Genomic DNA, 13,389 nt, shown 5'->3' with positions numbered 1-13,389 from the left:
TGTGGAGCAAGGGCTCTAGGGTATTTTGTGGGCTTCAGAAGTTGCCGCATGTGAGCTCAGTAGTTGCAGCTCCCGTGCTCTAGGGCACAGGATCAATAGTTGTGGCGCATGGGATTAGTTGCTTCGCCATGTGTAGGATCCTCCTGGAATTGAACCCATGTCTCCTGCATTGGCAGGCATTCTTTACCACTGAGCCACCAGGGAAGCCCCACTTCTACTCTGACTCTGTCACAACCCTCCTGAAAATTTCTTAAAGAGATTCTTAAATACAGGATAGAGACAAATAGTCTCCTAAAACCTTGTCTTCATTTTCCAGTAAATTATCTGTGGATTTGACCCTTCCTACGCAGAGGGTAAATGATACTTGGTAGATTTGGAAGCTAATATCATGTACTTTATAAATGACTGGAGTATTATCAGGGCTGCTACATTTGGGAAGCTGCACAATAAACAAGTTTAGCAGGTGCCATTCACACAGATGACAGAATGAAACAGCACCCTCTGGAGGTGTGCAATATGTAATGTGTGTTAGTCACTCAGTCGTGTCTGACTCTGTGTGATCCCATGGACTGTAGCCAGCCAGGCTTCTCTGTCCATGGAATTCTCCAGACAAGAACACCATACCCTTCTCCAGCAATATGTAATACCCTTAGGTATTATTACTATGCATAATTCCTTCTGGAATCACTTTATGGAAGTCTTTAATTGATTAAAAATGAAAAGTCTTCAATGAAGCAAAGTATTAATAATATCCTATATTCTAGAACTTGTAATATCTTGAAAAAAGTCCTTCCTCCTAAAGAATTACCAAAGGAAAGTTTTTTCCTGATTATCTTTTTATTATCATTGTAATAGGAGTGTCTAACACATCTCCATTCATTCAAACAAGTGTTTGTTGAGTGGCTACTATGAACCTGGTATTGTTTTAAGTACTAGGGATGGAAAGAGATACAAGAGTGCAGATACCCTGCACCCATCAAGTTACCTTCTAATGGAATAGGCAGACAGTAAATAAACAAGCAAGTACTCCTGTGTATAAAGAATGGCAGGTGGAGCTCCACGCTGTAAAGAGAAGTGAAACATTACAAAAGGAGAAAACAGGAAGTGAGGACTTCAAGTGCAGGGGCTTTGCCTAATGTAAGCCAATGACTTTCCTACCACACGCTCTTACTCTGTCCCCACCCCTACCTGGTAAAAAAGCTTTGGGTTTAGGTTTCTCCTTTCCTTTTGAACTTCAGGATTTTCTTTCTTGAGGGATTCCCTGGTAGCTCAGCTGGTAAAAAAAAAAAAAAAAAAATTCACCTGCAATGCAGGAGACCCCAGTTCAATTCCTGGGTTGGGAAGATTCCCTGGAGAAGGGATAGGCTACTTACTTCAGTATTCTTGGGCTTCCCTGGTGGCTCAGCTGGTAAAGAATCTGACTGCAGTGCGGGAGACCTAGATTTGATTCCTGGGTTGGGAAGATCCCGTGGAGAAGGGAACAGCTACCCACTCTAGTATTCTGGCTTGGAGAATTCCATGGACTGTATAGGCCATATACTATATAGTTCATATTCTCCTTTCCTTTTAAACTTCAGGATTTTCTTTCTTTGTTTCATCCACCCTTAAAAGCCACCCCCAAAACAAATACTGATATTTCCTGTGGTTGTCCATAACCATTTGATCTATGTGAAAGGGTAGAAATATTGGGTTGGCCAAAAAGTTCATTTGGGTTTTCAAAACAAACTTTTTGGCCAACCCAGTATATCCAGAATATGAGGCTGATGAGAGGGAAGAAGCAGGATGACCCACATTTCCAGACCTGTCTTGGATATTTAGAAAACAATGTGTCTCTGAATACTACCCCTTCCTCTCCACCACCTCCACACAGAAATATCCTCCTTTCAAATGGACGGCAGTAATTCAGCATGATATAGTTGTTCTATATTTAAGGATAATCTAGAGGTATGTTGTCTCTGAAAAAGTTTATGCACTAGATTTCCTCAGAGATTACAATTGAAACAGACATCCTCAACTGAGTCCTCCAAGGAACTCCTTGGGTGGGGGGTTGGTGGGTGACTGAGATGAGAGTAAGAGGGGATGTTCCCTCTTAACTATACATGGGTTGGTACATTTTTCTGCCCTCCAACCCCATTTCCAGGTGACTCTGATGGGGATGAGTGACAAGAGCTAATCTTTATTTGATTGTGATCTCCCCCCCACCTACACACACACACACGCTCCATCCATGTTTTGGGAATGTCGTTGTTCAGTAGCTAAGTCATGTCTGACTCTTTGTGACCCCATGAACTGCAGCACACCAGGCTTCCCTGTCCTTCACTATCTCCTGGAATTTGCTCAAACTCGTCCATTGAGTCGGTAGTACCATTCAACTATCTCATCCTCTGTCGCCCCCTTCCCCTCTTGCTCTCTTTCCCAGTAACAGGGTCTTTTCCAGTGAGTCAACTCTTCACATCAGATGGCCAAAGCATTGGAGCTTCAGCTTCAGCATCAGTCCTTCCAATGAATATTCAGGGTTAATTTCCTTTAGGATTGACTGGTTTGATCTCCTTGCAGTCCAAGTGACTCTCAAGTCTTGGGAATGCAGTTACATGAATCACGAATGTTGCCCCACCCGCCAGGAAAAGCTACAAGCTTGAACAGCTCCAACCCCAGAAAGAAAGGTCTTTGTAGGAGGTATTACCTTTGGCTGAACAGAAGCAATTTGAAACCAGTCCCACAAGTGTGACTAGGAGACCGATTCAAATGTCTCATAGGTTTCTCCAAGCATGACAGACACAAACAGCCAAGTTTCCTTCAAGGAGTCACAGGAAAGGTCAGCCTAGGCAAGAGGCAGGGGGACAACGCCACTGGAAATCATCAGACATGTGGCCAGATTAAGCATAATGTATGGGAGGTTGGGGGAAATGCCATGCAAGAGTTTTGTAAAAATCATGGGGTGAAAGTTGAGCACAAAGAGGACATCTCTTCCCAGCAGAGGTGACATTTAAGTTGAGATGAGAGGGAAAACTTGACAGAGGGAAGGTTTAAGAAGGTGAACCTTTGAAAAATGTCTTAAATATTATAAGAAAAATTCCAAACTCTTAACAACATGGAATATTTATTAGGACAGAAAATATTAGATATGTGAATATATCTCATACAGATTAAGAATAAACTTTTAATAAAAACTGTGACAACATATATCTGGCCAATACAGCAATAGCCTATTTAAGTTTTATAACTGCCTGAATTAAAACAAAGTTATTCAGAAATTATAAAACAAAGCATCTCAAACTTTGGCTTCTCTGTCTTGAAAACAAGGTATTACACAAAAATAACTAAGCTTACATACAAAGTGTTCACGCATTCAAATAACACTAAATTCTCTCATTTAGTCACAAGCTTATTCATAGTTACGGGGGAATAGGGACTAGAGTAAAAAAAATTCAGAAGAAACAATAGTTAAAAGTTGCTTCTAGGGTTACCATTTGACTGAGCAACTCCATTTCTAGCTATACACCTAAAAGAAATAAGCATCCATACAGAAGAACTTATAAAGTGATATTTACAGTAGCATTATTTATAGTAGTCAAAATGTAGAAACAACCCAAATTCCATCAACTGGTGAATAAATAAAATATGGCATATCCATATTATGGAGTATTATTTCATGATAAAAATGTAAACCTTGAGAACATTATAATTTATGAAAGTAGGCAGTCATTGTATGAAAGTAGGCCACATATTGTATGAATCCATTCATATGAAAAGTTTAGAATAGGCAAATTTATAGAGAAAGAAAATAAATTAGTGGTTGTACATGGAATTGGAGGAATTGGAATTGGCTGGAATTGGAGGGGGTTAGAATGGAGAGTGATTGCTAATAGAAAGGAGGTTTCTTTTGTGGTTGATGGATATGTTCTAAACTTAGATTGTGCTGATGGTTGCCCAACTCGGGGAATGTACGAAATCCACTGAATTGTGTCCTTCTAATGGATAAGTTTTATGTATGTGGATTACATTTCAATAATGATGCTTTAAAATTTATCATATTAACTTTAGGCTAAAAATGAAAATGAGTTGGTCTTTTATATTTACTTAAAATCAAGCATAGCTCAAATGAGATTAGACCATCTACACGTGGTATCTGCAGCTGTCTGTAAGAGAGAAGAAATGACTGACCGAAAAAGATGGGAGGAAGTTGTGTAAGAGAGACTTCATCCAGACTGTGGGGAATGAACCGACTGATGTTCACCAACAAAACCACCACTGCAAATTAAAGATTCTGGTTTCAGGATGCCAAACTCAGAGACTAGAAATTGACATACAGCTTCCCCTGAAATCACTAGCCCAGAACATGTAATAACAGCTTCATGGGACTATGAAATACACACTCTGCAGAAACTGCTGTCCAACAAAGCAGAGAAATTTCAGTGAACCAGTTAGTTCTATATCCCTGTCCTAGAGTAAGAAGAATTCAGGTACCAGACAATGGATGAAGTTTCCAGTGAAAAAATGTCAGGCCTAATGTTATTGAGCCTCAAAGTATACTACAAGATCACTAATGACCTCCAGTGGTTACAACTAAAATTGCTCACTTTGTGATGCATGAGGCTAGAACGTGATGGCTCACAAAGCAATTATGGATATAAGGGTTGGGTCTATTATTTTCTTATCTTGAAAGCTGCAAAGCTGGAGCCAAAGGAAACCTAGCCAATGACTACCATAAGAATGTCCCTTCCCCCTGATTTTTAAGCATTGTCTGAAGAGCCTCTTTATCTGTGACCTGTCTTTGCAGCCTCTTTCAACACAGTCTGTTAATGGGAGAAGATGGCCGTCTCCCTCCAGTGACTCTTTCAGGGATAATCCATTATGGGCCCACGGATGCACAGAAAGCTGGCAGCAGAGAAGGTGAGTTCATAGGCAGAAGGGAAGAAATGGCTGATTGAAAGAAATGGGGTGGGCGGAAGGGTAAGAAAGAGTGAGAAGCAGATGCTAGAAACTAAAATTAGCCAGTTTGGTCTTGCACAACTCTTAGGCACTTTTGGATAACTACCTAAGAATTCCAAAGGTTGGCCAGTCCTCCCAACCTCACCACTTCATGTAGTCTCCTCTGTGGGCTTGATGAAATCCCAGCTCTCTGACCCTTGGGTGAAAGGTTCACTCAACTGAGAAATAACAGTGTTCCAGAAACAGGATTCTATCACTACCCTTGTTGTTGCCCTAAGGCTTTCAGAGATTCCGCAGGCAGACAAGGCCATATTTTGGGAGATGAATTCATCCTTATGAGCACCTACCAGCCTGGCTGGATTCTTCAACCAGGCGTGCCGGAGGGCACTCTAGAATATCTTGGTTAGTCCACATATCAGAATACCTTTAATTTCACCAAAGACAGGCCATTTCTAGCATTCATCCCTCAAGCTATGCCACAAGTTGCTCTGAGAAAAACTAATGTCTGATATTTGATATGCTACTTAGCAATGTATCTGGTAATAACTAAGACATTTTAACCTTTTCAATACAGTGGCTAGCTAACCAACCCAAAGTACTAACTCTTGATTAGAACACTAGCTGCCCCTGGGTGTAATTGCAGTGAACACTTTCACATGTCACATCAGCCATGCTGGAGTATTTTTAAATAAATTACAGATATAATAGGATGTAAGGGAAACAATTAAAACCCAGGACTTACTGTTAATAAGTAATCATTGCTGTACAAGTCCTTCCCATATTTCTAACTGTTGCTGCCATTGTCACTTCTCAGATAAATGGCAACCCACTCCAGTATTCTTGCCTGGAAAATCCCATAGATGGAGGAGCCTGGTAGGCTACAGTCCATGGGGTCACAAAGAGTCGGACACGACTGAGTGACTTCACAATTATCACTCACGTAACAAATATTTTGGAGCACATACTTGAAATACCTTATCTGATAGTTTCAAGGAGAACTTAATATACTAAGAGATTGTTAAAGATTCACTGGCTGAAGCTATTTATAACTTTTTGCAAATCCCACTATGGTATGAAGGTGTTCAAGGTCCCCAAGGCTCCATTTCACACTCAAAGAGGAAGCAGCACTAGAAAAGATTGTTTATAAACAATTGATTGTTAAAATATCAATTGTGTTGTTTTTCTCTAGGGAAAATGGAAACTCTTAAAGGTTATATGAGCAATGGTAATATTTATTTTCTTTAAGATAAGTACATCATTAGGCTACATTTACCTTAGTTGTGATTTAGTGCATCGTAAAAAAATCGTGAATAAGAATTCTTGACGTTGCTTGTTAGTCCAGAGATCAAACCAGTGACTTATAAGAGCAACTCTTTCCTGAAAGAGCTACAAGTTGGGGGAGAAATGACATTTTCCTTTATAGTTCAATATATTCTAAGTTGCTAAGCAAGACATAAGCAACCTAACAACCTCACAGCTAATATTTGCTTTGCACGTTACAGTTCATAAAGCACTTTCACATTGTAGTAAGGGTCTTTCCCTTCAGCTTAAACTGCTTTTTATTCAGGGATTCAGGCAAGCCCAGGCTTGCTGGGCAGGCAGGTGGTAAAGGCAGGTGGGAACGTAATTACAGAGACGTCCAAGAAGGGCGCAAAGAAGTAATGAATCCTCGCTCTTGTTTCTACCTAAACTAGTGTGGTACGGAGAAACAGATCCCAAACATTTCATCTTGAAAATACATACCAGCTACTTGCTTAATTGTGAAAACAGGGCCATGTGGAGTAGGTGTGATTTTACTAAGCCAGAGTCCTACATTTTCCTAACACCCACCAAAATGAAAGCTAGTAAATATTACTGAGTAGCCTTTGTTAGGAATGTCTCCACAAAAGACATACACCAGGACCAGTGTGCCCCTAAACCAGGACCTCAGTCCAGGTTGGCTTAGATGATATACATAAACTCATGGCTATTACTACTAGTCAGGCTTTGCTCCCAGCCTGTCTGGTCTCTTTATTTTGTGAACAAGCCTGGGCCACGCTTGAGCTCTGAGTACCCAGGCAGCCTCCTCCATGGAGGCCTGGCAGAGCTGCCTGGGCCATCCAGTGACTACCTCTCAGAGGAGGGGGAATCCTCAGGCCCCAGGGAACTGTGCAGTAGGCCCAAGAGGGAAGACAGAATTAAAGAAATACACACACTAATGCTCTCCACACCAAAACACCACCCTTACAGAAATCAGGGTGTGTCCTGGAGGTTTCGATTTTGTTTCCTGAGGTGTAAACAGGACAAAAGTGGGGGCAGGTCTTGTGCCTTCCATAAAACTGGAGTTGTGAACTGGGGTGAAGAGAGATTATTTTTGGGGCAGACAAATGTATGTTCATTTCTGTTTAAAGTGACTCAAATACTAAGTTCTTACAAGCATTTATTTTAAATATGGTAACATGAGACCCAATATATCACAGTAAATGTCACCCTATAATTTAATCTTATCTTATTCTAGAATATGTGACTCACCTGTCGATTTAATGACTTGTTGCTGAAAGGTGTCCAGGCACTGAATCTTGTGTGGAAGCTCTCCATTTCCAGGCTTTCCCTGGGAGAATTCCCAGCTGACATCTCAGCAAATTATTTTTGTCCAGTCCTAGAAAATATACATTGATTTCAATAAATGTTTAATTAAGATCACCTACATCCAGTATATCAATTCTGTCCTTATAGGAATAATAGAATTACAGAAATTCATCTATATAGATTTTTTATATTAGAAATATATATATATCCATACAAATATGTACAGGGAGTTCATGAGCTCTAAATCATTGAAATTATTCTCTCCTCAACTACTTGCACTGAAATATGAATCCAAACCAGAGTTGTTTTTTACTTTGCTGGTTTACTAGCCATGAATACTGACTTTTTCTGTCTCTGCAATCTGAAAGGCTCAAAGAGGATGCACCCCACCAGCACCCTACCCCTACCCAAATTTTGAAGGCATAAGTCAGAGGATAAGGAGAGAAAAATTAGACTAATATATTAATGATCTATTGCTGCATGGAAAATTATCCTAAAATTTAACAGCTCAAAACAACTGTTATTATTATCTCAAAGTTCCTGGGGGGTAGAAATCCACACACAATCTAGTAGGGTATAGTATTGTTAAGGTACTAGATCTGCCATTACAAAATACCACAGATTGGGGTGGGGATGGGGCATGAACAACAGAAGTTTATTTTCTCACAGTTCTGGAGGCTGAAAGTCTAAGATCTACATGCTGTTTCTGGTGAGGCCTCTCTTCCTGTCTTGCAGCAGCAGCCTTTCTGCAGTGTTCACACAAGGTCTTCATTCTGAGCACATGTGGGTTTGAGATTGGGGTGGGAGTGCGTTCTGGTATCTCTTCCTCTTCTTATAAGGACATCAGTCCAATTGGATTAAGGCCTCCAACCCTATAAACTCTTTTAACTTTTATTACCTCTTTATAGGCTCTATCTCCAAATACAGTCACACTGGGGGTTGGGGCTTTGACATGTGGGTTTTATGGGGACATAATTCAGTCCATAAGGGGTCCCTCTGCTTCACAGTCTCCCATAGGCTGCAATCAAGGTGTTGGCCAGGACTCCAGTCTCATCTGAAGGATTTTTTAAACTTATTTGCCTGTGCCAGGTCTTCCCAGTAGCACGTGGGATGTTTGATGTGGCATGGGGGATCTAGTTCCCTGACCAGGGATCAAACCCAGGCCCCCTGCATTGGAGCATGGAGTAGCCACTGGACCACCAGGGAAGTCCCTCCTCTGAAGGATCTGTGGCTCATTCATGTGGTTGAAGCCAGGTTTCAGTTGCTCATGAGCTGTTGGGTGGAGGAATCCCTTGTTTTCCTTGCCACATGGGCTTCTCCATAGGGCAATTCATATGGCAGTTGGCTTCCATCAGAGCAAGCAAATGAAAAAGCAAGAGAGGACACACAGAGGGAAGCACAGGTTCTTTGTAACCTCAGAAGCGGTATCCCATCACTTTTGCTCTATTCTATTAAGTTAAAGAAAGTAGCTAAGTCCAGGCCACATTCAAGGGGAGCGTATTATACAAGAGTAATACAGTTTACCACAGTTAACCCTTTGGGTCAACTTCCTTCCCTTCCTATGTGCAGAACATACTCATCCACTCCCCAAAGCAGACAACCCTAAAGTTCCATCTCAACAATATTTTCTTTTATTTTTCATCGATACTTTTAGCTTAGATTCCAGGAGATAGAAATGATTCATAACAGTCATGACAGACCAAGACATACTCTTGACCTACAGATCTTTGAACTAAAAAGAAAAGGTATCTGGCCTAGCCCATACACACACTATGAGTGCGTGCTCAGTCGTGTCTGACTCTCTGTGACACTATGGACGGTAGCCCACCAGGCTCATATGTCCATGGGATTTCCCAGGCAAGAATGCTGGAGGGGGTTTCCATTTGCTACTCCAGGGGATCTTCTTGAGCCAGGGATGGAACCCAGGTCTCCAGCATTGTAGGCAGGTTCTTTACCACTGATCCACCTGGGAAGCCCCCATACATACAAGATACATATAAAATGGTAGAACAATTAAAGGATAGCTGCAGTAAGTATTCCCATTTGTAAAGGATAAGAATGGTATATAAAAGAGTTAATCCACAGCAATTCAGAGATCCTGCTGTAGAAGGCCAGATCTCGATTGTCATTTTTTAGTCTCAATCACATTCTCTTTTAGACCATGTAGGTGACTCCTTTGACAATACTGATTTCTTAATATTTATTTAAAATTATTTGAATTCAGGCAGTGCTATGTTCACAACTGTTTAGAGACTTGTCTCAGTCTTTCTGTATAGTCAAAACTATGGTTTTTCTGGTAGTCATGTACAGATGTGAGAGTTGGACAGTAAAGAAGGCTAAGGGCCAAAGAATTGATGCTTTCAAACTTTGGTGCTGAAGAAGACTCTTGAGAGTCCCTTGGACAGCAAGGAGATCAAACTAGTCAATCCTAAATTAAGTAAATCCTGAATATTCACTGGAAGGACTGATGCTGAAGTTGAAACTCCTATACTTTGGCCACCTGATGTGAAGAGCCAACTCACTGGAAAAGACCCTGATGCTGAGAAAGACTAAAGAAAGGAGGAAAAGGGGGCAACAGAAGATGAGGTGGTTGGATGGCATCCCTGACTCAATGGACATGAGTTTGAGCAAGCTCTGGGAGATAGTGAAGGATGGGGAAGCCTAGCGTGCTACAGTTCATGGGGTCTCAAAGAGTCGGATACAACTTAGCCACTGAACAACAACTATGAGCCTAATCAGACTTTCCTTGGGAAGAACCAAACTCTAAGTCTCTTCTTCTTGAGATATGCTCCCAGCTGTGAAAGTATATGCTACCACCTTTTTCCGTTCGGAGATCCTATAGTGCTGTGACAGCCATTTTCTTCTTGACTCGGTCTTGCTGCGATGCCGAGTTTTAAGCAGCCTTTGTTTCTCAGAGCGTTTCTCTATTGCTTCTCTGCTGGTTGAATGTGCGACTAGTTGCACCTCCACTCAGTTGCAGGTATCTGAGTTTTTTGTTGTCTCTGAATTCCTTTTCATCTCTGCTTGCAAACCAGACAAATTTTTTCTTCTGAGTTCCTTTAATTCTGGTAGTACCTTGGCAAATGCAGCCAGTAATAACAGACTCATTATAATAAGTCATTTTCTACCTCTTTGCATAAAGTATAAGCTTATTAGGTATATAATATGCCCTTTAAGCTATTCTAGAATATAGTTCTACAAATTTTTTTTGTGACATGGATTGCTAACAGTCCAAGTTCCCAATAACAATTTCATGCTGCTATATTGGATGTTAATGCCACATAATTTGGAATATACTGATGCTTGTATGGCAGTACCCTACTCCTGGAGCCAATATTTGTACCTACAAAACACTTAAGGAAAAAATATCAATTGAACTTATTCAAGAGAATAGAAAATTGGGAATTATTTCCAAGTTCTTCTATGAAGTCAACATAACGTTAACACCAAAACCCAACAAAGACCATATAAGAGAGGAATATTATAGGTTTATTATCGTAAACATAATCCTATAACAAAAATCCTAATCAAAATATTAGAACACCAAACACGCCAATATATGAAAAAGTTAACATATCACCACCAATTTGGACTGATTCTTGGAACATAAATTTAGTTTGATATTACAAAATCAATGTACTTATCACCGATAAAACAGAGGAGAAAATCATAAAAATCTCAGTAAATACAGAAAGTGCATTTTTTCCAGCTGTTCCATATGGCATGCAGGATCTTAGTTCCTCAACCAGGAATCAAAACTGTGCCCCTGCAGTGGAAGCACAGAGCCCTAACCAGTGAACCACCAGGGAATTCCCCCAGAAGTGCATTTGATGAGCTTCCACTCCCATTCGTAACAACAATAAAAATCTTACCAATCTAGATGAACTTGAATGAAACTTTGGGTGTACTGGGATGGGGTAATTGTATTCTGCTTGTGAAAGGCATGTGAATCATGACCAGAGGGTGGGATGTCGTATACTGTCTGTAGCTATGGCCAAGAATAATTGCTCCCATCCCAGTTCTTCCATCAAGAAGTAGAGTCTTATTGACCTTCTTCCCCTTGTATCTGAACTAGCACTGCCTTATTTTAACCACTAGAATGTTGTAGAAGTGATGGTTAATGACTTCTGGTCCTAGACATTAAGACTTGCTTTCTCTTTTTGCATCTGGAGATGTAGCTTCCATGTAAATAAGCTTAGACTAGATTACTGAGTGAGGAGAGACCACATGAAAAGACAGAGGTTGAACCCAGACCCTAGATTTTCAGCCACACAAGTCAGAGTACCTGGTGTGTGAATGAAGCCAACTCAGGTATTCCAGTTCCAACTGAGCTCCTAGGTAAATGCAACCATATAAATGACTCCAGCCTATAAAAGGAAGTAGAGGACTTACCTGGTGGTACAGTAGATAAGAATCTGCCTGCCAGTGCAGAGGATATGGGTTCAATCCTTGGTCCGGGAACGTTCTACATGCTGCAGAGCAACTAAGCCTGTGTGCCACAACGACTGAGCCCTCACTACTGAGCTCCAACTACTGAAGCCTGCAAGCTCTGGGGCCCAGATGCCACAACTACTGAGCCTGAGATGCAACTACTGAAGCCTGTGTACCTAGCGTCTGTGCTCTGCAACAAGAGAAACCACCACAATGAGAAGCCCACACACCACAATGAAGAGTAGCCCCCACTTGCCACAAATAGAGAAAGTCCAAGAGTAGCAATGAAGACCTAGCACAACCAAAAATAAATAATTAATCATGAAAAAGAAGAAGTGTACCTGCCCAGATGAATTGTGAACCCAGAGAATTGTGAAAGACAATGATTCCTGTTTCAAATTTGGGGATGCTTTGTTATCCAGCACAGACTGACAAAACTGAGTGTTGGTGAACATCCAGAACGGTCATATACAGCTGGTGAAAGTGTAAATCAGTATAAGTGCTTTGAAAAACTGTTTGGCATTATTTCCTAAAGTTGAAAATATGCATACAGTTGACTCAACAGAAAAATATGCACATATAAACCAAATGTATCCACAAGAGTATTCATAGCTGCATTGGATAGCTCCAAACTGTAAACAACCCAAGCATCCATCAGTAGTTGAATGGATAAATATATTGTCATATATTCATGCAATAAAATGTTATAGATCAATGAACAGGCTGCTGCTAGACACATCAGTATGCACAAATCACACATCATAAGACATTTAAAAAGGAAGCTGGGAACAAAATAACACATTTTGTGTAGTCTCATTTATACGAAGTTCTACACTGTAGTTTTCAAAGTCAGAATAGTGGTTATCTTTAGTGAGGAAAGAGATGGGAATGACTAGAAGGGATATGAGAAGGGATTTTGGGGTGATGGTACTGATCTAAGAGTGGGACCCTCGGCGAATCCACTTCATAATTTATTATTTACCCTTAGGACTTACATATTTTCCTATCTTCTATTTCAATTAAGAAGTTTTAAAAGAATAATATCAAACACTACTAATTTCCTAGGAAAAACTAAAAGTACAACTTTATAAAGAAAATTAGAAAACTTTACTGAAAAAAACTTTTAAAGAATTAAATAAATGGAGAGATATGTTTGATTCATGTATTAGAGATTCAGAAAAATGAAGAAACTAATTCATTCAAACTGATCTACAGATTCAGTGGAATCAAAAAAAAAAAAATCCCAAAGAGAGATTGGGGGCAGGGGGCGGTGTGAGTAACTTGAAAAGCTGAGTTTAAAATATTCATGGAAATTTAAAGGACTAAAGTTGGGAATTCCCTGGCAGTCCACTGGTTAGGACTCTACATTTTCACTGCTGTGGGCCTGGGTTCAATCCCTTTTTGGGGAACTAAGATCCCATAAACCAAGTGGCATGGCCAAGAACTAAAGGGCTAAAG

General features: G+C 40.4%; 1 protein-coding gene across 1 annotated transcript in view; it reads right to left on the bottom strand.

Moving 5' to 3' along the window:
* The window catches only part of ECT2L (epithelial cell transforming 2 like), a 75,344-nt gene that overhangs the window by 55,133 nt on the left and 6,822 nt on the right, over positions 1-13,389 (bottom strand). Inside the window, exons 2-3 of the mRNA XM_043888432.1 lie at positions 7,444-7,570; positions 6,206-6,318 (exon numbers count right to left, since the gene is read on the bottom strand). Of these exons, the coding sequence (XP_043744367.1) occupies positions 6,206-6,318; positions 7,444-7,545 (215 nt within the window). The 5' untranslated portion in view covers positions 7,546-7,570. The remainder of the gene's footprint in view (positions 1-6,205; positions 6,319-7,443; positions 7,571-13,389) is intronic.

This window comes from Cervus elaphus, chromosome 26, assembly GCF_910594005.1.
Source record: "Cervus elaphus chromosome 26, mCerEla1.1, whole genome shotgun sequence".
NCBI classification, from domain to species: Eukaryota; Metazoa; Chordata; class Mammalia; order Artiodactyla; family Cervidae; genus Cervus; species Cervus elaphus.
This window is presented reverse-complemented; position numbering and strand designations above follow the sequence as displayed.